At 47.1% G+C, this 26,152-nt stretch overlaps 2 protein-coding genes across 4 annotated transcripts in view; one reads left to right on the top strand and one right to left on the bottom strand.

The window, feature by feature from the left end:
• CRYBG3 (crystallin beta-gamma domain containing 3) overlaps nucleotides 1-25,461 on the top strand; it is a 149,437-nt gene extending 123,976 nt beyond the window's left edge. The window contains exons 19-23 of the mRNA XM_075542432.1: nucleotides 10,765-10,904; nucleotides 17,649-17,772; nucleotides 21,569-21,727; nucleotides 22,803-22,962; nucleotides 23,704-25,461. Of these exons, the coding sequence (XP_075398547.1) occupies nucleotides 10,765-10,904; nucleotides 17,649-17,772; nucleotides 21,569-21,727; nucleotides 22,803-22,962; nucleotides 23,704-23,792 (672 nt within the window). The 3' untranslated portion in view covers nucleotides 23,793-25,461. The remainder of the gene's footprint in view (nucleotides 1-10,764; nucleotides 10,905-17,648; nucleotides 17,773-21,568; nucleotides 21,728-22,802; nucleotides 22,963-23,703) is intronic.
• Nucleotides 22,534-26,152, bottom strand: part of RIOX2 (ribosomal oxygenase 2) — a 34,959-nt gene continuing 31,340 nt past the window's right edge. For all 3 annotated transcript variants that reach the window (XM_075542435.1, XM_075542434.1, XM_075542433.1), the window contains exon 10: nucleotides 22,534-25,865. In XM_075542435.1, the coding sequence (XP_075398550.1) occupies nucleotides 25,707-25,865 (159 nt within the window). In that variant the 3' untranslated portion in view covers nucleotides 22,534-25,706. The remainder of the gene's footprint in view (nucleotides 25,866-26,152) is intronic.

The raw sequence follows: 26,152 nt of genomic DNA, 5'->3' as shown, positions 1-26,152 counted from the left end.
ACTTGATATTATCTCTAAGAGGAAAACATGCCGTTCTGAATGTTAAAGATCTCAAAATCTTGAAAGGATTTTGCAGGACTCCTAATCCATGAGCTGAAATTCTAGGGAGAAACCTCCAGGTTCAAAATCAAAGAGCTTTACTATTTTACTTTGAAAAGTTATGATTCTTTTATGTTCATGAAGTGAGAGTGAAAATATACAGAGAGAGGTAAAAAGATTGATTTTGTGTAAATGGTAATGTGTAGTTAAGTGTGACGGCTTTGATCCTGTAGAATCCAGTGGGTGAGATGCCTCTTGAGAAGAACTTGACTCTATAGTTCACTCTTCACTCTCCCCACCCCCCATCTCGCTCTGTGCTTGTGGAGTGCCTGAGGGACCCACTGGGTCTCGGGGGTTCTTCTGATAGCTTTATGGCATGGATCAATGAGGTTAACTTCGAGAAATTTGTGCATGGAATCTTCACCAACCCAGTAAGAATTCAGGACTCTTAGGGCCCCAGAATGGCATTCAGCTTGCTCTTCAGCAACACACTGAAGACGCTGAGGAAACTTTAGCTGGATAAGAGCATGGTGGATAGGTTTGCCATAGGTCATACCCTTGGGCACTGGGCATTTTTGGTCATCAAGACGATCGATGACATAATGTTGCTTCGCCGTGAGCCCAGTCTGCTTGCCTTGTTGGCCTGGGTGGAGTGGAGCACCCAGTGCAGCATGATGAGCTGGTGGCACTGCTGGGCCTGCAGAGGCAAGCCTTCACAGTGGACTCCTTCTTTCTCCATCGCTCCTGGGGATACTTGTGGGCGTTCATCTCAGCTTATCTGATGGCTGCCTCCAGGCAGAAAGGTTCTCTCTACAGCCCTTTCACCGCAAGAATGAGTTAAAGACTACCTTTATCCAGCACTTTATGTGAGGGCAGCACTAGTTCTCCGCCTGCTTTGCAAGGGATGCTTAACTCTTTGAAAAGTCTTTGTTATACCTGATCTTGAGGAGCTTTTGAAATGGAAGAAATGTGAAGTGAGGTTGGGCCTCTTAACAACTCACAGATTGACCTTGAGGAGGCCTGACTCACAGATTGACCTTGAGGAGGCCTGAACTTGGCAAAATCAGACATTTCTTACCCTGGAAGCGCCATAACCTTGAGTTAATAAGACCGAGGGAGATTGATTTTCACCCAGAAAGTCTACCTAGTGATTTGCAGTAGGTGGAGATGTGACTGGAATTCTTGAAAACTCTACCCTCCCTCTCAGGAAGAACATGGGGAGTGGAACTAGTCACCAGACGGTACATTTCTGAGTATAAAATTAGAGTCGATGTCAAAGGCGTCCCCACCCTCCAAGGCCCACCTTGCGTACGTCCTCCAGGCTCGTGTCTTTCCCTGGACAATGCCAGACACATGATCGCTTCTGCAGCTCGATTCGGTCCATGATCCTTCTCTCCTCGTTGTGTCCTTATTTAGCGGTCGGGGCACCTTTTACTGTGAATTTCTTGATACCCCTGCCTCGGCCACGATCCTGCATGGATTTTCCCAGAACTAATTCTGTCTGATTAAGTTGACTTTACACATATGCGGGCTAATCCTTTGTTCTCGCTTTCATTGGTTAAGACGACAGGATTCTGAGTGCTGCCTGAGGTTGGCATGTTCCGAAGTGCTCACATTCCGTGTAGGTGCTATTGCCCTAATGGTATAATGTTAAGGAGCCTTTAAGACTGATCTTGTGGCCGAATCAGATGCTCTGCAAATGACAGTTTTGCTGCAGGCTGATTTGCATTTGTGTTGCCTCACGTTCGGTTGTGCCTTGTCGAGGTTTGTCGCTGCATAGCGTGTGGTGTTGTTCTCATTTTACAGGGGAAGAAACGGAGAGACTGAATTGATAGGCTAGACCTCTGCTGCTCACCAACGTGTCCTTGGGAACCCAAACCACCGTCAGCGCACCTGCGAAGAAAAGGTGGTTCGGCTCCGTCCAGGCAGGCCCCACTCACAGGGACAATAGGTGCAGCAGAAGGGACCACCGCCCAGGCGGGTCTGTGCCATCCTCACAGTCCTTGTGTCTGAGCCCATTGTTCCCACCACTGTGTCAGCCCATCTTGTTGAGGGTCTTGCTGGTCTTCTAAAGAGACAGAGCAGGTAGTTGCAAATCTGCTGTTGCAAATATTGCTAATAGGACATTGGAAAAGGCACCTCCAGCCCCAGGGCTCATGGGGTCTGAAGGAACCCCATGGTGTATTTGCTTTCAACAACTGTACCTCACGTGCTCGTTCGTGACTCTGGGCTGTGAGTTGGTTTGGGTTTTCAAGCACATAGCAGTTGCCACGGTCAAGTCAATGCTGGGACACCATGAATCTTACTAAGCAGAGTGTTTTCAGTGGCAGGACATGTGAGCAGCAGTTGACGGACCGACGAAGTGGAGACTGTCAGGTTCAGACTGCTCCCGCAGGCACCCCAGCACGGGCTCGGGAGGCATCATCAGGCTGTGACCTGATGGACAGGCTAGACGCCACCCCGAGACCTGTTAATCCAGTCGACATGAAATCATGTAACTGCCACCGTCCCCTCTGAAGTAACAATCCAACCCTGGCAGCTGTAAGCAGGCAAAGCAAAAGAAACATTCCAACCCGGAACACCGGCGACAAGCTTCAAATGAACTATGCCTGTGACTGTGGGGTGTTCAGAAGCAGAGCAAGAATGGGAGAGATGGATGCATTCAGTGAGGGTGCTGAGTCAGCAGTGCTGCCACAAACCGAGGGTGACCTGCCGGTAAAGATGTAATCTCCCCCAAATTAACACAATTCCTAGCAAAATGCTTGCCAGATATTTGTCTTTGGGGTTGGGGAGAAGGTATATAAAATAAGAGACGCGGATCTTGAGGTTATTTGGGAAATGGTGTGGGCCCAGAATAGCCAAGGTGGTGTTGAAGAACAGCAGACAAGATTTCTTTTTTTTTTTTAATTTTAACAATTTATTAGGGGCTCATACAATTCTTATCACAGTTCATACATATACATACATCAATTGTATAAAGCACATCTGTACAGTCTTTGCCCTAATCATTTTTTTTCTCCTCTTTTCTTTTTTTACATTTTATTAGGGACTCATACAACTCTTATCACCATCCATACATATACATACATCAATTGTATAAAGCACATCCATACATTCCCTGCCCCAATCATTCTCAAGGCATTTGCTCTCCACTTAAGCCCCTTGCATCAGGTCCTCTTTTTTTTTTCCCCTCCCTCCCCTTTCCCCCCTCCCTCATGTGCCCTTGGTAATTTATACCTCGTTATTTTGTCATATCTTGCCCTATCCGGAGTCTCCCTTCCCCCCTTCTCTGCTGTCCCTGTCCCAGGGAAGAGGTCACATGTGGATCCTTGTAATCAGTTCCCCCTTTCCAACACACTCACCCTCCACTCTCCCAGCATCCAGACAAGATTTCTTATTCCTCCAAGTGCAGACAGCATGTCACAGCAGAAACCACAATGACAGTGGGGGTCCAAGGGGCCAGGGGGCTTTAGAAGAGCACTGCGGGGAACTGGCCTGAACACGTGCAAGCATTCGGTGGACGACGCAGCTCACGTCACGGCAAGGCAATGAGGAATGGTGTGGAGCCAATTGGCATGTTACATAGAAAAAGGTTTATTTAGAAACCTCTGTGCCACTCTCAGCGCCAAAGTAAGTTCCAGATGGGTTACTGACCCCAAGGCGAAAAGCAAACTTTTAGAAGAAAACATCAGAAGCAGCCCTGCCGTGACTGGAAGAAGGAAGGATTCCTAAAACCCAGACAGCACAAAACTAGCCTGAAAAGGGTGACGGGTTCACTTATTAGTTTCCTCGTGCTACTGAATCAAATTGCCACACGCTTACCAAACACCAAACCCACTGCTATTGGGCCAGTTTCGACCCCTGATGAGTTTACACAGTTTTTGAGATTGTAGACCTTCAGGGGATTTGAACCGTGGTGCTGAGATGATCAGCGTAACGCTTAGCCCATCGCGCTACCAGGCTCCTGTACCCCAGGATCGCTAGATGTCTTCGTCACCTCGTGCTGTTATGATGGGAATAGCACAACTGGATGCAGCAGAATTTATTCGCACCATTTAGAAGTCAGAGTTCATGGCGCCCTCTTTAGGGGAAGGCGTACTCTCTCTGCTGGCTCGCAGGTTAGGGTGAAGCTCGCTGCCTACTTTTAGCTGCCTTAGTGATCTTGGCATCCATCCTCCCCTGCACCTAAGAGGTTCCAGTGCAGGGACCTGGTTTCAAAGCACACTGGGCTCCTGGTTGTCCCCGGTGTTAGGTGCCTCTCTTTCTCCTCACTGCTCTCTCGTTACCTGACAAGAAATACAAGATATTTCAGGCTACACCCCTCCTCCCCACCCCTAACATTGGATTAAGATGTGATGGAAATAAGGTTGCTGCGTTCCACCCTTAATCCTTTTACAACTGATTGGCTTATGACATTAGACCACATCATGGGTGATCATGACATAATCGCCAAATTGTGTGTTTGCGTCACTGGCTCAGTTACTGAGACTCATGGCCCAGCCGAGTGGACACCTACCTTGTTGTTGGGTGCCTTCCAGTTGGTTCCTGCTCAGAGGGGCCTTAAGTACAACAGAACGAAACACTGCCTGGTCCCCACGACGAGTCTTCTGTTTGAGCCCGTTGTTGCGGTCACAGTGCCAGTCTGTCTTATTGAGGGTCTTTTTTGTTTGTTTGCTTGTTTGTTTGTTTGTTTGTTTGTTTTGCCACCCTCTACTTTACCAACATGATATCTGGGAGAACACAATTCAAGACACTGAGCCAAAACTGAAGGTCCGTGGTGGTGGTGTGGTTGGTGTTTGACTACTGAACACAACCTCGCTCTGCTGTGCACACAGAACAAGGCACTACTGCAGGGCTCAAAATCAGGGAAGATGCGTATTCGGGTGGTAGCCTTTCACCATACTTGGTCAATCTATATGCTAAGCTGATCATCAGAGAAGCTAGATCATATAAAGAAAAATGTGGCATCAGGATTAGAGGGAGGCTTACTATCAACCTGCAGTATGCAGGTGACACAACCATTCTTGCTGAAAGTGAAGAGGGCTTGAAGCACTTCCTGATGAATATCAAGAACCATAGTCTTCAATATAGATGACAACTCAATGGAAAGAAGATCAAGGTCTTCACAACTAGACCAAAGGGTGACATCATAATAAATGGAGAAAAGATTTACACCATTAGTGTTTCGCCTTGGTGTGGTGGGTTTAGATAGGGCACAATTCCCATACTGTGTCTCCAGTGTTGTCCCCCTAGGGCTATGGGTCAGTGAGGAATCTTGTGTCTCATAGTGGGGCCGGCCATATGGTCCTCTCTGTGCATTGGCTGCTCTGAGCAGAGATATTGTCCTCAGGGCTTGGTGGGCCAGGATATGCTCCACTCTCTCTTCCTCCCCTTTCATTTGCTCCTGGGTGCTGTGATCAGGCATGCCCCTCTCCCTGAGCTGGTACGTATAAGAACTGGAAACACAGGGAATCCAGGACAGATGTTCCCTTCAGGAACAGTGGTGAGAGTGGTGATACCGGGAGGGTGGAGAGAAAGTGGGGTATAAAGGGGGAACTGATTACAAGGATATACATACAACCCCTTCCCTGGGGGACGGACAACAGAAAAGTGGTTGAAGGGAGACGCCAGAGTGTAAGACATGACAAAATAATAATCATTTATAAATTATGAAGCATTCATGAGGCTGGGGGGAAAATGAGGAGCTGATACCAAGGGCTCAAATAGAAAATATTTTGAGAATGATGATAGTAACAAATATACAAATGTGCTTGACACGATGGATGTATGTATGGATTGCAATAAGTGTTGTACGAGCCCCCAATAAAATTATTTTTAAAAGAAAAAAATAAAAGGAGGAAAGTGAAGTTGTCAAGGATTTTGTCTTGCTTGGATCCACAGTCAGTGCTCACGGAAGCAGCAGCATTGAGATCGTAAGACGTGTTGCTTTAGCTAACCCTGCTGCACAAGGCCTCTTTAGAGTATTGAAAAGCAAAGATGTAACTTTGAGGACTAAGGTGCACTTGACCCAAGTTGCGGAGTTTACCATTGCCACTGCCTCATACGCTTGTGAAAGTTGGACATTTTCTGAGGGCGACTAAAAAGGAAGCAAAGCATTTGGATTGTACCACAGAATATTGAAAGCACATGGACTGCTAGAAGGGCCGACTGATCTGTCTTGGAAGAGTGCTCTAGATACAAGGTTCGCAAGACTTTGCCTTACGTTGGCCGTCCCATCAGGAGAGACTCGTCATGCTTGGTAAAGTGGAAGGGCAGCGAGAAAGTGGAAGGGCCTCAAAGAGAAGGGTTGACACAGTGGCTGCAGCCAGGGGCTCGGGCATGGAAGCCATTGGCGGGTGGTGCAAGCCGGGCAGTGTTTCATTCTGTTGTGGATAGAGCCGCTCTGTGTCGGACCGACTTGATGGGCCCTAACAACAACTCTCCTCAGCTGTTTGGTTCACGCCTGTCAATCTGCAACTGTAAAGATGACAGCCAATACAACCCCGAGTTCATCAATGAGTGAGAACCAGTTACAGAATGAGAGGCTCGTATTGTTGTTTTCAGGTTTTTTTCTTTTGCTCGGTGGGCTGAGTAATCCTGGGCATGTGGTTCTCATGTGATCAGCCCCACCTTCCTCAGCTGGTAAATCGTGAGCAGTAAACCAACCCGCTCGCGTGTGTGAAGCAGTCCGTGTGCTCACGCGAAAACTGCCGTTACTGCCAGCAAGTCGCTCCCGACTCAGACTCACTGCAGCACCCATGCATGATCGGTTAACTTAATGTGTCGTGTAACATCAGCACTTGATAGACTGAAGGTATTATATCCTTTTGTTTCAGATAGAACAAACTAAGATTCCCAGCTGGCATCTTAACTAATGATTTATGGACCTGTTTTCTACTAAAGTTTACTGGTTTGCTTTATTTAAAAAAAGTTTTTTAACAGCAAAGAATCTATTGGCGAGCTAACTTGAAATTCTGCGGATGAAGTCGCGGCAATTGCTGCTCTCGTGGGTGAGGCGTCCCTTCCAAGAAATGCACGCCTCCTTTTGTGGTACTTGAGTTTTCAGGTAGCTCCGACCACGAGACCTTCTGGACAAGTTACACACCGGGTGCTAAGGAAGCTAGTGTGTGTGTCTGACTGTGACACTTTCCAAACGATGGCAGTCCCTTTGTCATCGTGCTTCTGTGGCTGACAATAAAGAGCTGAAGTTTTAATGGGCTTCAATAACTTTCTTCTTAGTACACTTTTTTTTTTTCTCTCCGAAACGGAGCAGTATTTAAACGTTGAATTCCGTCTAGTCACACTCCATTTCTGCATCTTGAGGCACACGAGGCGAAATGATGTGGCCGGACCCTGAAGCTGGGGCTGTTCTCAGCAGCCAGTGCCTGGCCAGTGTTAAAGTGAAATGCTCTGTAGGCCCAGCCCGTCGATGCGATCCTGAGGCACCGTCACCACCTTCCCCTGCAAACCCGAAGCACTCCGCACTGCCCGAATGTCAGTCTGGTTAGTTTGAGGGACAAAGCGTGAACGTCTTACTGAGCTTTTAAAATCGGGTCCCGGTTATAGTGTCAGTGTGTTGATATAAGTACCTGTAACGGGGTCTTAGGATTCTAGTTCAGGTGGAAGACATTTGGTAAGCCAGTGGAGTGGATTGGAATAGTGATGGTAGGTGTTTGCCCAGCTGAGCACACTGAAGTACAAAAAATTTACTTTTGCATCTGACTGGCAGAAATAAGCATGCATGCGTAAAGTCACCTCACCGGTAGTGGGGCCATTGTGGAGCCCCCAAGTATAGGGATTAAGAGCCCCACTTCTGGAACCACACTGCCTGGGCGACCTGTGTCGCAGTTCTCAACCAATAAAATTCACTTCCACAATCACCCCTAGTCCGCATATATTTTGGGATTGGAGGTTTCTCAGATTTTATGTATTTTGGGATTTGAGGTTTCTCAGATTCTAAGCAGTAATCAGTACCTTTTCAGTTGTCTAGGTCGGGTTAATGACCGCATGGAAAGGGCGGCAGCAGAGCAGGTGGAGAGATGGTGGTTTTTCAGAGCTTTAGGGAGTTGAGAGCTTGCGTCAGGGAACGTTGAAGAGTGAGTGCTTGAAGCCCTTTGACAAGGCCTGCCTCCTGCGGAGTGCCATGTATGGTACTGTTACCATTTAAAAGGTGCTCTGAGTTGATCCTAGGAGGGACAACAATGGATTCTTTTCAGGGACATGTTTTGTTCTAAATGATAATTTCATGTACGTACTTTGTGTGGCTATTCTTTTCTCACGTAACCTTGTCCTGCTCTGAGAAGCTGTATCCCCTTTGCATGACCTCACCTGGACCTCGCAGGCGTGTCCTCTTTCTGATAATACCCAAGAGGAGCCTTTGGCCTCAAATGGTCGGCTGCCTTCTCAAGTCGCATGGACATTTGTCGAGCTCAACTTGCAGCTAAACTCTGGCCGTCTCTATTGTCTTGGGAAAGTTCAGAGTGCTGTGTCATGTTTGGTTTCGAAGACCGTTAGTAGTCTCTATCTCTTCCTGCTTTCATGTGTCAGAAAATCGAATTTCAGGATAATAATTCTTCAGAATTGTAGATTTCTGAGTGATTAGCAATGCCCACTTCTCCCTCCTCCTACCCGAAGTAACACTGTTTATTCTCCTGAGCTTGCCTCCCTGGCAGTAAGCCCGCGTGTGGCTCAGGGAAACGTTACCAGTGTATTAAAGTTTATCATACCTGAATGTCTACTAGAGACATTAAAATGAGTAATTTCTTAAGAATTATAGGTCTACAATATAAAACAACAAATTTTATGCAAAACAGTGTACCGCTTTGGGTACAAAATTACTGACATAATTAGTCCGCCAGGGAGGTTAAGTATATCTATACAGCTTTATAAACTTATATGTACAAGTAATAGGTGATATCAACTAAAATGATTTGAAAATAGAAAAACAAAGTGAAGTATATATCATACAGCTAGATGGGGGATGACTTTAATACATTCGGTGTTCCCAAGTGTTTCCAGTTTATAGACTGGCACATATCATGATATCTTTTTGTTGTTGTTAATGGGGAAATGAAATATTTCCCCATGTTAATTTATTAATTCCATTTATTATTTGGCTAATGCTTTTGGCTTAAAATAATGTGTTTTTAGCATCTGGACATATTTCTTCTCTCAATTGCTTCACCCAGAACACATTTAATTAGACCACTCTGCTCTTCACCACATTTTTACACGTATCTCATCCCTTAGTCATGTTATTCATTTATTCTATCACCCTTATTTATCACTCTGATCCACAGGGGTGAGTTCAGCTCCAGTGCTGAAGGGAGGCTCAGGACCATAGTCTTGGGAACTTTACCAATCACTATCTGACCAATGCACATGGACTTTTAAATGATTTTTTAGTTTTTTTTTAATCCTCCCCTGCTGCCCCCCAATCCAAGGCCTTCTAATGTGAGTCTTAAAGGCCTCTCCATTTAACAGCATTTGATCTCTGTTCATGTAAAAGAGAAACAGGCAACTCAACACACAGTAGCAGGGTGAACACAACATTTGCTATTGGGCTGTGGATTTTAGTCAAATGACTCCACTTGCCGCTCCCGTAAGATGTCCTGTCTCCCTTCCTCTGTACAGAGAGTCTCCCTCGATGCTACCTCTGCCCGTCTAAATCCACTGCATACTTCAAGACTGAGCTCCCAGGCCACTGGAGCCTCAAACCTCCGCAACTCTTGCTCCTCTGTGCTAAAAATGATGTCATCTTCCACTTTGTACTCTCACATCACACACCTCTTTCCGCCTTGACGACATTACAGTATCGGCACTGCGAGTAATGCCCCTTGTATGGTGCTGTGTTTTGATCTCTCATTCCTCCTCACGTCGCTCTGGAGCCCTGATGGCATCGTTGTTATGCATTGGTCTACTAACTGCAAGGTTGGTAGTTCAAATCCACCAGCTGCTCCTTGGGAAAAAGAGAGGTTTTCTACTCCCTTAAAACTTAAAAGTCTCGCAAGCCCACAGGGGCAGTTGTCCCGCCCTGTAGGGTCACCATGATTCAGCATCAGCTGGATAGCACTGAGGTAGGTTTGGTTTCAGTCACATCTCCCAGCGTAGTGTCTTGCCTGTATTTACCAACAGAAGCAGCGTTGAGTCTGTGTTTGATTGACATGAGGATCAGAGGAGTCCTCACTGAAGCCATGTAGGAATCAACGCATCTCCCTGTTTATGCTAGCTGTGTGTGAGTTTAATGTAATTTTTAATATTTTACATTAGAAATACCTTTCTTCTTCTTAGAAGAAAGTTATTAAGTGCCTGTTATTAAGTGCCTAGAGCCATGAATTTTTATATTTCCCGTGACTGCTCCTGGGGCCTCTTAAGAAATGAAGGCACCGCTCAGTTCTGTGATTTCTGTTGCCAGCGAGAGAAACACATCGGCAGAACGGGTGTGCGGTCAGTCTCACGGCACGACCAGGCTGTCACCTGCATGCAAGAGCCGGGGTGTTTACCAGGAGGAAGAGCGCTCTTCCGATAGTATGGATGATCCTTTCCAAGAGAAAAGATGAATGAAAATGGTGAACTGAAGCCAGTCTCGCCTCATGCGAGGGAGAGCCGTCACTCTGCACCGTGAGAACGCAGCGGCTTCGAGCAAGCAGCCCTGCCCTCCGATGGGGAACTTCGTGGCCTCCCCAGATGGTAACGTGGTTCTCTTTCTCTCTCTTCCCGTTTCAGGTGTTTGAAGAGCCTTCCATCAGCCTTTTTGCACTGGAACACTGTGAGGGAAGAGAGCTGCATCTAGAAGAGGCTGTGACCTCCGTTCTAAATAAGGACCTGCACTTCTACACCCAGTCGGTGTGGGTGAAGAGTGGACAGTACGTATCAGAGACAGCAGCCCGCCGGCCTCCTTAGGCTGCTGGCTTAGGACAGAGTGGCCCATTGATTTCTTGATGTTCTGACTGCTGTGGGGTTTGGGCTTGTTGCTCTTACTCGTTTCCTCTCTCAGGGTAGTACCGGGTTACAATTTGAATAGCAGAAAGCCGTGGGCCCCTAAATAAGAGTAGTTCCATGCTCTTTTCATTCCATCCTCGCTCAGACTCTGGCACTCCCTGGGATGTAGTGGTCTTGGGCTAGAGGGGAGTTAGCGGCAGATCCCTCTGAGAAAATCCCGATAATCACAGTACCTGGTCGTAGAGAGTAGGTAGACCCGATGACCTTACCTGGGGAAATCCACCTTTTTTTTTTTTTTTAAGGAGCTGCCTATTAAAATCAGTAACTTTTAAGGTTAATGCCATTACATGCTCAAGGCAAATCGACTGCAGGCCTAAGAGCGTTTTGTTGTATTGATTGGACATGAATATTGAAGAGCTGTTTGTTCCCGGGCACTCACTTCATGCACACTGCAAGCTTGACCTCTGCTGCCTTAGCACTCTTGCCGTTTCATCGGGATAGCTGTCAGTGGAGGGGAGGCTGCCCGTGTAGTTGTGGAGCACTCAGCGGCTCACCTAAAAGTCCCTGGTTCTCCACCGGAGAACGAAGAGGCAATCTGTTTCTGTCAAGATTGTAGGCTTATCCTGCGGTACGGTTCGACTCTGTCTTAGGGGCCATTCGTCTTAAAAGGTCTTTAAAATGGTACGGTTAGACTCTGTCTCAGGGGGCCAATTGGCAGGGGTGAAGGTCAAAGGGCAAGATGTCAGACTGTAGGGTCATCATTTTTGCCATTTGGAGAGCCCTCTTTAAAGTCAAACAAAACAAAATCCAGGCTGTTGAATGGATTCCAGTTCCTGGCCACTGGTGTGTTCCACAATAGAACTGTCCAATGGGCTATCATTTTACAGGGAAAATGACCCGTGCGTCTTTCCTACTGCTCCGCCAGGTAGGTTCGAACTGCCAACCTTTAGGGTGGTTGAGGCCAAACTGGTTTTGGGTACCTAAATTCTGCTTAAACATGCATATCTCTGTAGAATAAGAAAGGCAGCAGCCTGCAAGTGGGCCTGCAGGTGAGGCTGATTTGCTTGTGGGAACCCCTGCCTCTGGGGTCAGTTCTGCAGATGGAGGTGGGGAAACTGGCCCTGCCTGCTCCTACCACAGGCCAACTCGGTGAGGATGCCTGGATCTCTCCTCTTTTAATGTAAATATGGATTTTACTTTTTATGACTTCTAAATTATGTGATAGTCAACTCTCTGAACTTTTGCCAGCCTGCAGGTATGGGGGAAGCCAGCCCTCCCCCCAGCTAATCATAGGTTCATTAAGCGCAGTTGTACGGTTGAGATCTATAAAGATTATAATAAAGGCATAGGGTAGGAGAGAGAGTAAACTAAAGGAGTCAGACACATTTCATGGTAGCATGCTCACCTCCTGGATGGCCATGATCTCAGCAGCCAGGTCCTCACACAGCACAGGCTGAGAGGGTCGGCGAGAGAGTGGGAGCGAGCCTCTTTATTGCTAACCAAGGCTTATTCATCTTTGTGGGGGGGGGGGTCGTGATTACAGCTAACCGCAGACATCACAGGAAGGGGTTGTGCAATAGGAGGGGGATAGACAATGGGCATAAGCGTAACAGGAAGGGGATGAGCTAAGGGTGTACACATGATAGGAAAGGAAGGGACTAAGGGTATGCATGTGACAAGGGCGGACCCCAATATGGCAGCCTAACCTTGGTCACCCTTGGGTGGGTTTGACCTCTCAGGGGTCTCCTACAAGGAAACAGTCAACTACTATCCGTATCAGAAGGGAGTGTGTCCTACCTATTGTGGTGTCTGCTTGCTCTGGATGGCTGATAACCTTTCGGGAGAATAACCTCTGAGCTACTTTTCGTTGACCTCCAAGTACAATCATTCACCGTGTGTAGCAAGCAGCTAGGTTTGGCATGTATTGGGGGAGACAACTTTGGAGAAGTCTGTTTCCCACAGGCAGTGTAGGGAGGGGTACATCCTATTCATCCCACCATCCAGGAGGCCAAGCCTAGTCTCTGTGAGGCTCATTTTTGCCTTCTCTACCCGTCTACCCTGGGACCAGAGCACTTTCTGCTGGTGGTTCATTGAGATCAGTCTCTCCTTGAACTTTTATAAAAAGCCCTCCCCCTCCCCTTAGGTTGTCCCTTTATGCCACAATTTTTAGCACAAGTTGAAGTCTTTCCCTACATTAACTGAGAGGTGTAGGTCCCTCAAGGGCATTGCCCTTTGTAAGTTTCAGATGTTTTTATCAGAAAAGATATGTTTTTTAGGGGTTTTGTTTTTTCCAGAAAGGTGAAGGGCGGAAGTCACTGGCAACGAGAGCAAAGCCCCTCTAGCTTGTGTTGTCACTCTGTGTGTACACAGCACAGAGGCCACACCTAACCTTCTCTGGCTTCCCTATTGCCACAAGGCAGAGGTTAGGCATGCCACCCCCCTACTCTTCTTTGCCCTATTCTGACACCAGTTCTTCCTTCCGAGGCACTCTGCTTCCATTCTGGGTTTGACCATCTGTTGTTGTTTTTTATCATTTTATTAGGGGCTCATACAACTCTTATCACAACTCATACATACATCAATTGTGTAAAGCACATTTGTACATTCATTGCCCTCATCAGTTTCAAAACATTTGCTCTCCACTTAAGCACCGGGTATCAGGTCCTCATTTTCCCCTACCTCCCTGCTCCCCCCTGCCTCATGAACCCTTGATAATTTATAAATTATTATTATGTCATGTCTTGCCCTGTCTGACGTCTCCCTTCACCCCCTTTTCTGTTGTCCGTCCCCCGGGAGGAGGTCATGTGTAGATCCTTGTAATTGGTTCCCCCTTTCTAACCCACTCTCCCTCTACCGTCCCAGTATCGCCACTCTCACCACTGATCCTGAAGGGATCATCCGCCCTGGATTCCCTGTGTTTTCAGTGTACATCCTCTGGTCTAGCCAGACTTGCATGGTAGAATTGGGATCATGCTAGTGGGGGGTGGTGGGGAGGAAGCATTTAGGAACTAGAGGAAAGTTGTATTTTTCATCGTTACTACATTGCACCTTGACTGGCTCGTCTCCTCCCCGAGACCCTTCTGCAAGGGGCTCTCCAATGACCTACAAATGGGCTCTGGGCCTCCACTCCACACTACCCCCCTCATTCACTCTGGTAAGATTTTTTTTGTTCTGATGATGCTTGATACCTGATCCCTTCCACACCTCGTGATCATGCAGCCTGGTGTGCTTCTTCCATGTGGGCTTTGTTGCTTCTGAGCTAGATGGCCACTTGTTTGCCTTTAAGACCCCAGATGTTATATCTTTTGATAGCCGGGCACCATCCGCTTTCTTCGCCACATTTGCTTATGCACCCATTTGTTTTCAGCGATCATATCATGGAGGTGAGCACACAATGATACGATTTTTTGTTCTTTGATAACTGATCCCTTCTGCACCTCGTGATCACACAGGCTGGTGTGCTTCTTCCATATGGGCTTTGTTGCTTCCAAGCTAGATGGCCACTTTAACTTTCTTCACCGCATTTACTTATTCACTCACTTTGTCTTCAGCGGTTGTGTTGGGAAGGTGAACATCATAGAATGCCAATTTAATGGAAGAAAGTATTCTTGCATTGAGCGAGTACTTGACTTGGAGGCCCAATGTCCTTCTGCTACCTTAATACTAAACCTATAATACATGCACATAGATCTATTTCCCCATCCTCATATATAAATATATTTGCATATATACATGTCTTTATCTAGACCTCTATAAATTCCCTTTGCCTCCCAACTCTTTCCTCTATTTCCCTTGACTTTCCTCCTGTCCCACTATCATACTTAACAAAATTCCTCTTTGTTACATTACCCTTGATCAAGCCCTACCAGGCCTCCCATACCCTCCTCACCAATTTGGATCATTTGTTGTTCCCTTGTCCCTGGGTTTGTTGACATCACTTCCTTCCCACCCCACCCTCCCCCCCGCCCATCTCCCCCTCTCCCATGTCCCCCAGAACTGTCGGTCCCGTTGTTTTCTCCTCCAGATTGGTCATCCAGCCTATCTTATTTAGACAGACCTGCGGAGATAATAACATGCACAAAAACAAGACAGAGCAAAACCAAGCAACAGTATACAGCAAAACAACAACAGACCATCTGTTTTAATGGCCACACAGAACTCACAGACAGTAATAATTAGAAGGGTTATCAAGGCCGTTACCACGTTACCACAAGTCATGATCAGTAAACCTTAAGGACAGAGTTGTTGGTCCACTGCAACACCTCAGCACCCAAGTGTCTCTCTGATGATCAGCCGTGTGATCCCTTGGTTTCTGCCTCCGGGGACCAGGAAGCCAGCTGGTTGATCCTGCCTCACAGTCTCATTGTCTCCATGCTGGCCTCTGCTCTGTCTGATGGTCTCTGTGCCGCAGCCTCTGGTGCCGGCTTCTTCCACTTTAGACAAAGATCTCCAGTGTGCCCCACTGATGGATCTTCGCCCAGTGGGCCTGCAAATCGACTCCTGTGTGTGTGTCAGAGGCAGCGCTTCTACACAAAGGAATGGCTTTGATGGAGGTGTTTTGGGGTTTTTGGTCTTCGGCCGATCATACTCCTATGGAGTCAAAGGATGTTGACTTGGTTCCCACCTCCTCCTCAGTTGGAGACTTAACTCCGCCTTAATTCTATCTATGAGTGTAGCGAAGAACACCTTTCAGAGTGAGGTTATAGGCACCAGCTTGAAGACCAGAATTTAAAATACATACTTAGGAAATTTTGACTACAAGGACCACCGTAAGTAATTCGTTTAATCGCACTAGGGATGAACCTGGTCCTGAGACCCTCCAGCTGCCTTTCCTGCTGCTGGTGCTCTGCCTCCCCTCTCACTGCTCGCTGCCACCAAGTTGATGCCAACTCATAGCCACCTTAGGGGACGGAGCAGAACCACCTCCGTGAGTTTCCCAGACTGTTAACTGTTTAGGAGTGTAGAAAGCCTCATCTTTCTCCTTTGGAGTGGCTGGTGGATTTGAACTGCTGACTGTGCTTAGCAGCCCAACACATGACCCACTTGATCCAAGGTCAGTTGCTAGTTCCCACCATGACAACTTTGACTCCCCTGCTCAGAGTAAAACTGCGCAGCATTGATTTTTGAGAAGACGATTGTCAGGCCTTTTCTTCTAAGGCATCTGTGGGTGGATGCTTACCTCAGACCTTTCGAGTAAGAGTTGAAAACAGTAGTCATTTGGCCCGCCAAGGGACATGTTGGTTCAAGGCAGGGCAACCAGCAGCCTACTATTTTAAGGGCTTTGCCTGGAGTCTGGGAGGAAGCCACCTGGCCCTCCACACACACTTCTTAAAGCACTATTTTTGAGGTGACCTTGAGTCCGTGTCCCCTTAGGTGCCCCAGACTATTGTCCTTCTTTAGTGGTTTGGCTTGCTGTGTATCTAAAGCAGAGATAACTGCAAAATGTTTTCTGTACAGGGCCAGGCAGTGGATAGTTTCCGTTTATGAGCCTTCCTCTCCCTAGGGAAACTTTGTGCTGCCTTTTGCTAGATAAAGCCCTCCTGCCAGATTGATGATGGGTTCTGGTTTGAGATGAGGACAACAGAAGGTGTTTAGCGTGGTGTCTCCATGGCAAAGACCCTCTCTACAGCGCCACGAAGGCGGGAATCAAAAACTTCCTGTCACGGCCGGATCACTCTGCTCACCGAAAGCTCCAGGGGGCCTGGGGGCCTGGCCCTCCTTGTAAATGCTAAAGTTTCTGGCTAGTGACACGCTCTACGTTAGGCCTTATTTCTAAGCCACTTAAGATACAAAGGCGTTTTTTCAAAAGACAGCCGATGTAGACCAGAATTCATAATTTTTACCTATAAACTCTTTGTGTTCCGTTTCACGCTCAGACTTATAAATAGCCATTTCTGGTAGTATTGAGTACACAGAGATTTTACAGCTGATTATAGCAGAGGGCTTGATTTAGCAAGCGTCTAGTGCCAGGACTGCAAATCTCTCCGGTTGAGCAAGGTGCCGGCCAACAGTCTTGGCTTCCCCGAGCTCAGGTCCTGGCAGGAGAACAGGGCATGCCTCCAGCAGCCGTAGCGCAGTGTGCGAAGGGCCGCGCTAGCCTTGCAGACAGAGCGCCCAGATGGCTCTGAGGGTCTTGAGACTTCAGACAGTCACCTTAAGGCCCTGTGCATCCTCGCAACTTAACTCTGCCCGAGTTGGAAGCAAGGGTTGTCAAAGGATTTACAGCCCAGGGTGGTGGGTGTGGAGCAGTGACAGGAGAGATAGCGGAGTCACCGCACGAGGCCCCGAAGGAAATAAGGTTAAGGTTGACTGGGTGGTGGGGGTGATCTGTCTTCGGGTGTTAAGTTGCTATGAAAAGACCCAGCATTATCCAAGCAACACTCGCTTTCAGAGCTGGAGGGAGCTTTAGCTCCGCTTGCTGTTTTGGAGATGAGACGCCCCAGTGGAAGGCCGCAGATCTTCTGACTCCCCGTCCAATAGACTTCTTAATCTCCTTGCTTCACCTGGTAGACGAAATTGTGTAATTCTGTTTCTTTAAAAATCTACAAACTTATGTTGTTTTTTTTTAAGACCGACCCCTCTGTGGTATAATGGCTAGGCGTTTTTGATCAAGGTGTTGTGCTTTGGTTTGGAAGTACCACGCCGTTTCCTTTCCTGTTCGCCTACAGATGGATAGCTTACGAAGGATCCAATTTCTTAGGAAGACAAATCCTACTGGAGCCCATTGAGATTCCAAATTGGACGGCATTCAGTGGGTGGAAAACGATTGGATCTCTCCGTCCTATGAAGCAGGTAAGCAGCAAAGTAGCTCACTTTCCCTCCTCCGGTAGTAATGTTGTCACTCGTACCTGTGACAGCTTGGTCACGTGCTTTTGTGTGTCATATAGGCGGCAGGTATGGGGGGAGGAAAAGGGGGAAACGTTGAGCAGTGCATGAAATTATATCTGTGTCCAACATTGGATTTTATTTTTGAGTTTGAAATCATACTGATGATGTGCACCTTTTAATGGAGAAATGAGGCATCGGGAGCTCGGTGGCAAGCCAGGAAAAGAAGGATGAGCTTTGAGCTTGTGTGGTTTTACTTCGCAAGTACTTGGAGTTCTTTTCCCAACTTGCATAACACTCAGGATAGCTCCTGGCAGTTTAATTGGAATACGATTTAGTGCACACCTACTGCTTGTCACTTTTATGTCTGAATGCTTCCCACTGCACTTTGCATACAATCTGACCCCCCCCCCCACAGGGCCCTCCTGATCTGACTCCCCCTGCGTCTCCATCTCCAGCTTCCCTACTCTTCTTTTGGCTGGGGCCTCACATGGGCCAGCCTACAGCCTGCTCAGTAAGTCAGGTCCTCAATCCGCTGTGCCCTCCATCTCCCCTCGTTCTTTGCCTGTGCATTAGTACACATTCAGCTTTTTGCATTGGGCCTCAAAGATGCCTTCATCAACTCTTTCTCCCAATAGAAGTTGGATCCCCCAGACACCTGGTTCTGTTTTGTTTTTCCAAGAAGGCCCCCTGGTGGCTCATTAACGAAGCACTCAGCTGCTAATCAGAAGGTCAGTGGTTTGAACCCACCACCTGATCAGCTGGAGAAAGATGAGGCAGTCTCGGAAACCCTGTGGGGGCAGTTCCCCTCTGTCCTGTAGGGTCACTGAGAGTCCAAATGGACTTGGCAATGCAGAGGGTCTTATGTTCCTTCAAGGTGGTTTCCCTTTTGTGACAGGCTAGATCGGGCTCTTTCTAATGAGTATATAAGGGAGCCATCTGAACTGAACCAGGAACCAAAGGAGAATTAGTGCATTGAATGGTGCTGCTGGCAGTGGATATTGAAAAGTACCAGGGACAGCTAAAAGTGCAAACTGGCCTGTCTCGGAAGAAGTACAGCCAGAGTGCTCCTTAGAGGCAAGGATGGCACGCTTTTATCTTACGTACTTTGGACGTACTGTCAAGAGAGACCAATGCCCAGAGAAGGACGTCATGCTTGGTAAAGTGGAGGTCCAGCAAAGAAGAGGAAGCCCCCCAGAAAGGATTGACACAGCAGCTGCCTCAGTGGACTCAGGCATGAGATCCACTGTGGGGCTGGCTGCGGACTGGACAGGATTTCATTCCTGATGTGCGTAGGGTCGCCATGGGGCGGTGCCGACTCGGGGGCACCTAACAGCAGCCACGCAGAAACAGGGAGAGAAGAATCCCACAACCACCGAGGAAGAGGAGCCATCAGCTGAGTACTTGTAAGATCCCTGCCAGAAGTGTCGGGGCACTGGAGAGGGCAGCGCTGAGACCGTGAGACAGAGAGGCAGGTGGGCTTCCTAGTCCATGGGACCATGGGCTCAGAGGCTGCGCACTCAAGAGGGGCATCCTGCCGGCATGGCTGAGATGCGGCGCTGACAACCTGTCAGCGCCCCTGATAAACACCATCGTAATGTGAGTTCTCGTTGGCCATTGCAACAAATGATCGAACCCAGCACAAAAGTTAGCGTTCCTCTGGGGGGATGGGGGGGGGGGGGGTTCGTGCCTCAAAAGGGTAAAGGAAATGAGAAGAGGGTAGAGGCCTGCCTGACCGTTACCTCATGGAAATTGTTCTTGAGCAGATGTGGAGTGGGCTTGTCCTCCCTTTTGTACCCAGGAAAGGTCCGATGTGGCCCCCACGCCATTCTCTCCAACTATCTGCTGATAGAATCTTGAGGAGCAAGGAATTTCTTATTTTGGAATGCAGGAAAGCAGGTCCCTGCCCATTTTCCAGGAGCCTGGGGAAGAGTATAGCTAGAATTGCATCCCCTGGTTTATTACATAGACAGGTTATTTTCCCCTGCTGCTTATTGAAGCCACAGTCCTGAATCCTAGCAAAAAGATCCTTAGTTTCTGAGACAGTGTTTTGGATCACTTAACTCTCTGGGAAGGCTACCGGTACTGGGTTTATTCCGTGCTCTTATTTAGAAATAACAAGAGTAACTGAAATGTGATCTTCTTTGAGGCTGGGATTTAGGAAGTCACTAATGTACTTACAAAGTGTATTGGTGTTTTTAAGTAAAATGGCAGAGGAGGCAGACTATAAATTTGTAACAAGGGTAATTAGTACCTGCCTTGAGTTAATTAATTAAAACTGTGATGTTTGGTCCTAAAATAATTGGAGCTCTCTCATCTGTGAAGGTCATGCCTGTGTTCCAATCTGTACCAGGTAATAAATCTGTACTAAAGATATCCTGAGCCTCAAGAATGTACAATGATTTCATTGGAAAACCAGGTTGAATTACAGAAACTGAAGCACCTTACTGCCGCATTAGAAATATGAAAGTTGTCATTTAAAATATTTAGCCAAGGAGGTTTTACTTACCTGCTTCCATTGGCCAGATCATAATGTGTTTACCTCTCTGTGTTGTGTGTGTAAGTGCTTGCATGTCTCGCTCCTTAGGAATGCTACACACGGTTTACATAATTCAGTTGACCTTGTGTCAGTCTTTTGTAAACGTCAAAACAGTGGGATAATAATTTATTACCAGACTTCTCATATTGCATTTACCTAGTATTTGCTTCTAAGAGTAAACGAGCTGCCTGACTAAATAGCAGTTCACGTGTATGTATGTAGCCAAGGTTCTGAGATGCCAGCTTCTGACCCAAGGCAGCAAGGCCGGTGGGTGCCCTGTGCCTCACATGATGACTGGAGGCAGCACTTCTGCTCCGTCCAAGAGGGTCCCGATGTCAAAAGTGACTCTGACCACGAGTTTGGTTGGAGTTCTGAGGGATGCAGTAGCAAGCTCCATTAGCACTGCCACAATGCTGGCCGTTCAAACCAGCCCGCTTCTCAAAGGGAAAAAGTTACGGCTCCCACTTCTGGTTGAGATTGTCAGCCTCAGAAAGCCCTGTATTTGGGTGGCTGTGAGTCAGAATTGACTCGATGGCAGTGGAGGGACAGTGTACAGTCGGTCAGCTGTGGACTGCTAGCCACAAGGTAGGTTGGGTGTTCAAACCCACTAGCTGCTCTGAAAGAGGAAGATGGGGCCCGCTGCTCCTGTAGTCTCAGAACCGCTAGGAAGGGTCTTACTTGGTCCAGAGGGTCGCTGAGTTGGAATTGCCGCCGCAGCAGTGGATAAGTAGTGACTGAGGCGTTCACTGAGGCGAGTGTGTGAAAAACGAAAGAACCTTAACTGTGAGGGTCCTCGGCTACAAAAACCTGGCAGAGGGTCTCCCGTGGCAGCCCCTTGGCTTCTCTTCATTGGACTAGCTTCCCTGGGGTTTTGCATGCTCTTGTATCTCCCTCAGCAGAACTGGGCGCATTAGTTGCTGATGAAACCCAACTGTCTAACTCTTTCCCAGCCCTTGCGACATGGAGTTCTTATGAATGAATCTACTTCCTCTCGCCATCAAGAATGTCCCCAAAACAGACTGTACAATATAAACTTCATACTCAGTAGTCTGAAGTTTTGTCCACGGGAAATGTTAATTCACATACGTTTCCCTATATTTGCCAAAGGGGGTCAGAGTGTCACTTTATACCCTCCACGCACCCACCCCGTGCTTCCCCTTTGTAACGTTACTGAGTCCAGAGTCAGAAGGTAGTGGTTAAGCGGCTGTTCTCCCCTTGTCCTAGCCTGCAGTGTACATCAGGATAAGGAACCGAGCCCAGAATGAGTATCTGACCGTCACTGGAAACCTCGCCGACATGAGGGCGACATCCGTGTGCGTTTCTCCCTACAGTGGGAAAAACACGCAGCTCTGGCACTACTGCCGAGGACTCTTCAAATCCAAGGTAACCTACCCCACCAGGTGCCACGAGTCATTGCCGACGCATGCCTGCCCCGCGTCTGTCCCAGTCGAACTGTGCTGGGCGGAGTGGTCGAGGGCCGGTTGTCTAGTTCATCGCCAGGCCTTTCTTCCCAGGGTCTTCGGGAAGGTGGACTCTAAACACTGGTTTTGTGGTGAGCAGCCAAGTGAGGAGACTCCCTAAGTAAGAGTGTCCCTGGCCTTTTCCGTCTTTGATCTGTTCTCCTGGGAACAAAAAATCTAACAAACCAAATGGGCAGATAAAACAATGCCAGTTCCTTAGGAATAATTTCTTCCACAGTATGCGAATGCTATGAAAGTATGGCTGGAGAGAAGGTTTTTGACCCAAATCCAGGTTTGATATTTAAGTTAAACAAACGTATGCCTAAATGGTGTCAGAAAAATCAGGATGCCAGTCTCTGCTGGACAGTGAGACATTCCTTCAATGGCCCGGACAGTCAATGGCCTTGAGATTCTCAAAGTGTTTCAACCCTCTCTTTCCAGCATAGACAATGACGTCACTGCAGAGTGCTTAGAAAACGAAATGTAGATTTCTTCATTTCTTGAGATGCCACTGTGTGTGACGTTACAGGGGGTAAATAGTAGCTTAAAATAATTAACTACCTTATTTTTTATGAACACCAATGGATTATGTTTGTTTGTTTGTTTGTTTAATCTTGTTTTCAACACAGATAAGAAGCTTTTAAAATTATCATCTGGTTATGTTCAGCCCTTTGCCCAGTATTTTTACGAGAAAATCAGACACTTTGCATTCAATTTTTCATTGACCAGACTTTTATTCACATCTATTGCAATCCTTTTAAAAGCAAATAACATCTTTCAAGTTGTTTACTCCCATACCATGTCTTCCCCCAGTCATAAAGATGCATTTCTAAAAACCCATGAAGTTTCTGAAATTACTGTTATGCTTTGCAATCATTTTTAAAAGGCGTTATACACTATTCCATACACGAGGTCTGCATTAAACCTTAAAGAAACCCAATTCAATTCATTGTCGCAAAAATAGTACAGCCGGGTTTTCTTCCTTTGGACCTTTTTAGGCCAGCGATACATGTCTTGATGTGATTGGCGGCCGGGACACCCCTGGAGCTAAAGTAGCCCTATGGATAGAACATGGGCAATTCAGGCAGAAGTGGCGACTGAACAGAAACGGGACCATCAGCTCTTACCTCAGTGACCACCTTGTCCTGGATGTGAAAGGTGAGCCTGTGATGAGACCCCGTGTTTTGTGTTTCGGGTGATCATTTTTTTTAGGCCCTATGCTTCCTTCTGCTGGGTAAAGGAGATCCTTTGGTAGGAGGAAAACATTGTCTTTTCAAATTAAGCTTGAAAAGGCAGGTAGGTCATCTTAAGACATGAAACAAATATCTAGCAAAAATTAAAAAAGTTCTCATTCACTCGTACATTTGGAAGATTATCTGTTATTTGAGTTTGGCAAAGGACTTTAGTTTAGATCAGAGGCCTCATCAATCCAAAATGAAGGTGCTTTCTTAGAGAAGACGTCTCTCTTTGCTGTGAATTGTCGTGGTCCTCAGTGAAACTGTCTGATCGGTATCATTTAATCTTGTTTTTTAATCCCGCAAGGCCAGGCCCAGCATCACTCCTGGCTTTCATTGGGTGCCCCTCCCCCCATTGGGGTTGAAATGAAAGCGCAGCCCCCGACGTCCACCTACACTGCACTCTGTCCGTAAGCATCCCGATGGTGGGCGCACGGCTTATGCAGTCACAGTGTGCCTTTGAGTTTGTCCATTTTGAGTCGTAGTGAGATTCGGTTTGGGGTGAGAATAAGAGCTCAGCCTGTTTAGACTTGGTTTCCTATGTCAGACCACTTTGTGAACAACCATTCATGTCCCCAAGCAGCACGCTGAACAAAAGCTGCTTGTGCACTCGCTAAAGCACCTGCACGAACAATAATGCTTTCTTCCGGCACTTCTACTTTAGGGGGGAATTACTACGACAAGACTCACGTGATTGTCAATCAGCCCCTGGAGGGAGAAGAGACCCAGAAATGGGACATTGAGATATTATGAGAGCCTCCGCAACATCCCTAGAAAGAAAGAGCAAGGACAAGGAGCTACATGTCCCGCAGTCCAGCATCTGCACAAGGAAAGAAACCGCCGTCCTTAGACTGCTAGCTTCCTGAGCAGATGAACTTGTCCCTCCAGCCTCAAGGCTGTGTGTCTTGCTCTGACCCGTGGAAAAGCCCAAAACACTCTTGCCAGTGTCTGACGATGCTCTGTAAAGACACACATTGATTGAATTTCTCGTGAGGGTTTTATTCCTGATTATTCTCCACGTCTGGTAAGGATGTCTGGTAAAGCTTGTGTTTTCTCTCCTGTTCCCCGAAACGTGACTTGTGGTCCTGGAAACCACTAGAGCAAACTAGTGACACTGTCAACCCTGCATTAGTTACATTGTGTGCCTACGGCCCAAGTAAACACACCCCCTCCCCCCCCAGGGCCCTACCATACCTGTTGGAAAGAGAGGAAGGACTAATTGAAAATGCAGGTAACAGGTATTCCCGCTAAGCTACTGGATGCGATAGACCATAGACGGTCCTTTAGCAAAAGCTTTCATCACGGAAGCCCCATAAATAAGTATTTCCACACTTGTCCTTGATCCCAGGGAGGAACCTCAGTTTTGTTAGGAAAGAGGCACAACCTGGGAGTCTCCCCTCTGGCTCTCCTTTCCCCTGCCTTCTTGAAAAAAGCACAAGTGGCCCACCTTGCCCTCCCGGGTGTCAGCATGGCCCTCTAGGTGAGATGACTACCGGATGGCTTCCCAACACGGTGCTGAGACCCACCCCAGTCATGCCTTATCCACCCGCCCGCCTGCCCAGAGAGGCGTCTATAGAGGCTGTGCCACCTAAGCAGAACAGCCCAAGTTTGAAATGTTCATATAAAAGCAAAATAATATTCCAGCCCTGACCTTAACCCTTTTCAGGTCAAGTTTACTTCTCTACTAAGTCAGGACATTCTGGGTTTTCACTCCCATTTTAAAGTCTGTATTGTAAAAGTCAGCAGGAAATAGTCTTTGACTTAGTCTGGAGGAATCACCCCCACCAAGATTTGCAAGTGTCTATTCTCCTGAGCTGGATTGAAACAACGTTGAGACAGCTGTTCCCTTCACCCCCAACTTTGGCCAAGAAGCAGAAAAATGTCTGCTGTGTTTTTATACAGAAAGATATTCTCTAGTGATATTTTTAAACTATCAACCTCGATGCACTTTAGAATGTAAAATAACAGTAAATAGTTTCAACGCAGACCCATTGAGTGTTTTTTTTTATGCAGACCTCGTCTTGCGATGTAAATATACGTGGGGATTTTGCCCTTCAATCTCAGGCTGTGCTTAATTTGTCACCTTTCCAAGCAGCATCTGTAAACTCCCTGTGCCCCATAGATCTGAGTCTCTCTCTTTGGTGTGGCAGTATTATTTAATAAAGCTTTGGTTACAGGAATAAATTTTAATTTGGGGGTACATTTGTGTGTACACAAAGCCATGTATATTTTTGTTGTAAAAAAGTTGATTTGTGTTAATTGTTGAATAATTTTTCTAGAGTCATTTGGACTCTTTAAAGAAGTTGTTTTTTTCTAAAGAACTAAGACAGGGTCAGGTCACTATGTTTTAACTTTAAATGATGCGTTTTATTGGAGTTGTGCCTTCTCTATCACACTGGATTCAATAAACTTATCAAAAGTGTCCTTGCTTCTGTGATAGGACACACAGTCCATCTGACCCCACCTCTCAGGAAGGGAGTGGAGACAGAGGTAGGTCAGAGGTAGAGCCCTGGGTCAGCACACCTTCTCCTTGGCTTATGTGTAGGACCATTCTTCCTACCCAGCCTGCTGACTCAAGACAGCAGTCTGCCTAGCACACCGCCTACACCTTTTATGTTTTAAAAGTAAGTATTGTAAAAACAGTAGACCATTGATTCTCCCGGAGCTTTAGACTACTTGGAGCAAACATTCTGTCCACAGGGATAGCACCAGGCTCTCCTTTTCCTCATTTGTAGGAAGGTCCAGGTCCTGGACAGGAATTGCCGAATGGCTCCACATTTGCTTCAGGGCGTCCAGATGTGACAGAGGAAACCGAAGTCCGTGAGACTGCAGAAGGAGGGTAGACCACTTAGATAAAACATTACGCGTCAGTGAAGTGGCGCTTTCTTATGTAAACGTCTGCACTGCTTGATGTATCGTTTTTTACTACCCTTCTTAAGTATAAAACCTGTGTCAAGTTAAACTATGCATATGAGCAGAGACAACTTATAAAGCATTGCCAACTCCCCGCAGAAAGTAGGCCAATTTATGTAGTAAGTACTGTTAGCCATGTGAAATGCTTTCTATTCCTTGTCACTACCTTCCCCACAAGGCGACAGGTCCAGCTGGGAGCG

This window comes from Tenrec ecaudatus, chromosome 2 (genome assembly GCF_050624435.1).
Source record: "Tenrec ecaudatus isolate mTenEca1 chromosome 2, mTenEca1.hap1, whole genome shotgun sequence".
Taxonomy (NCBI): Eukaryota; Metazoa; Chordata; class Mammalia; order Afrosoricida; family Tenrecidae; genus Tenrec; species Tenrec ecaudatus.
The sequence above is the reverse complement of the archived record's forward strand: the minus strand, read 5'-3'. Positions and strand labels throughout refer to the sequence as shown.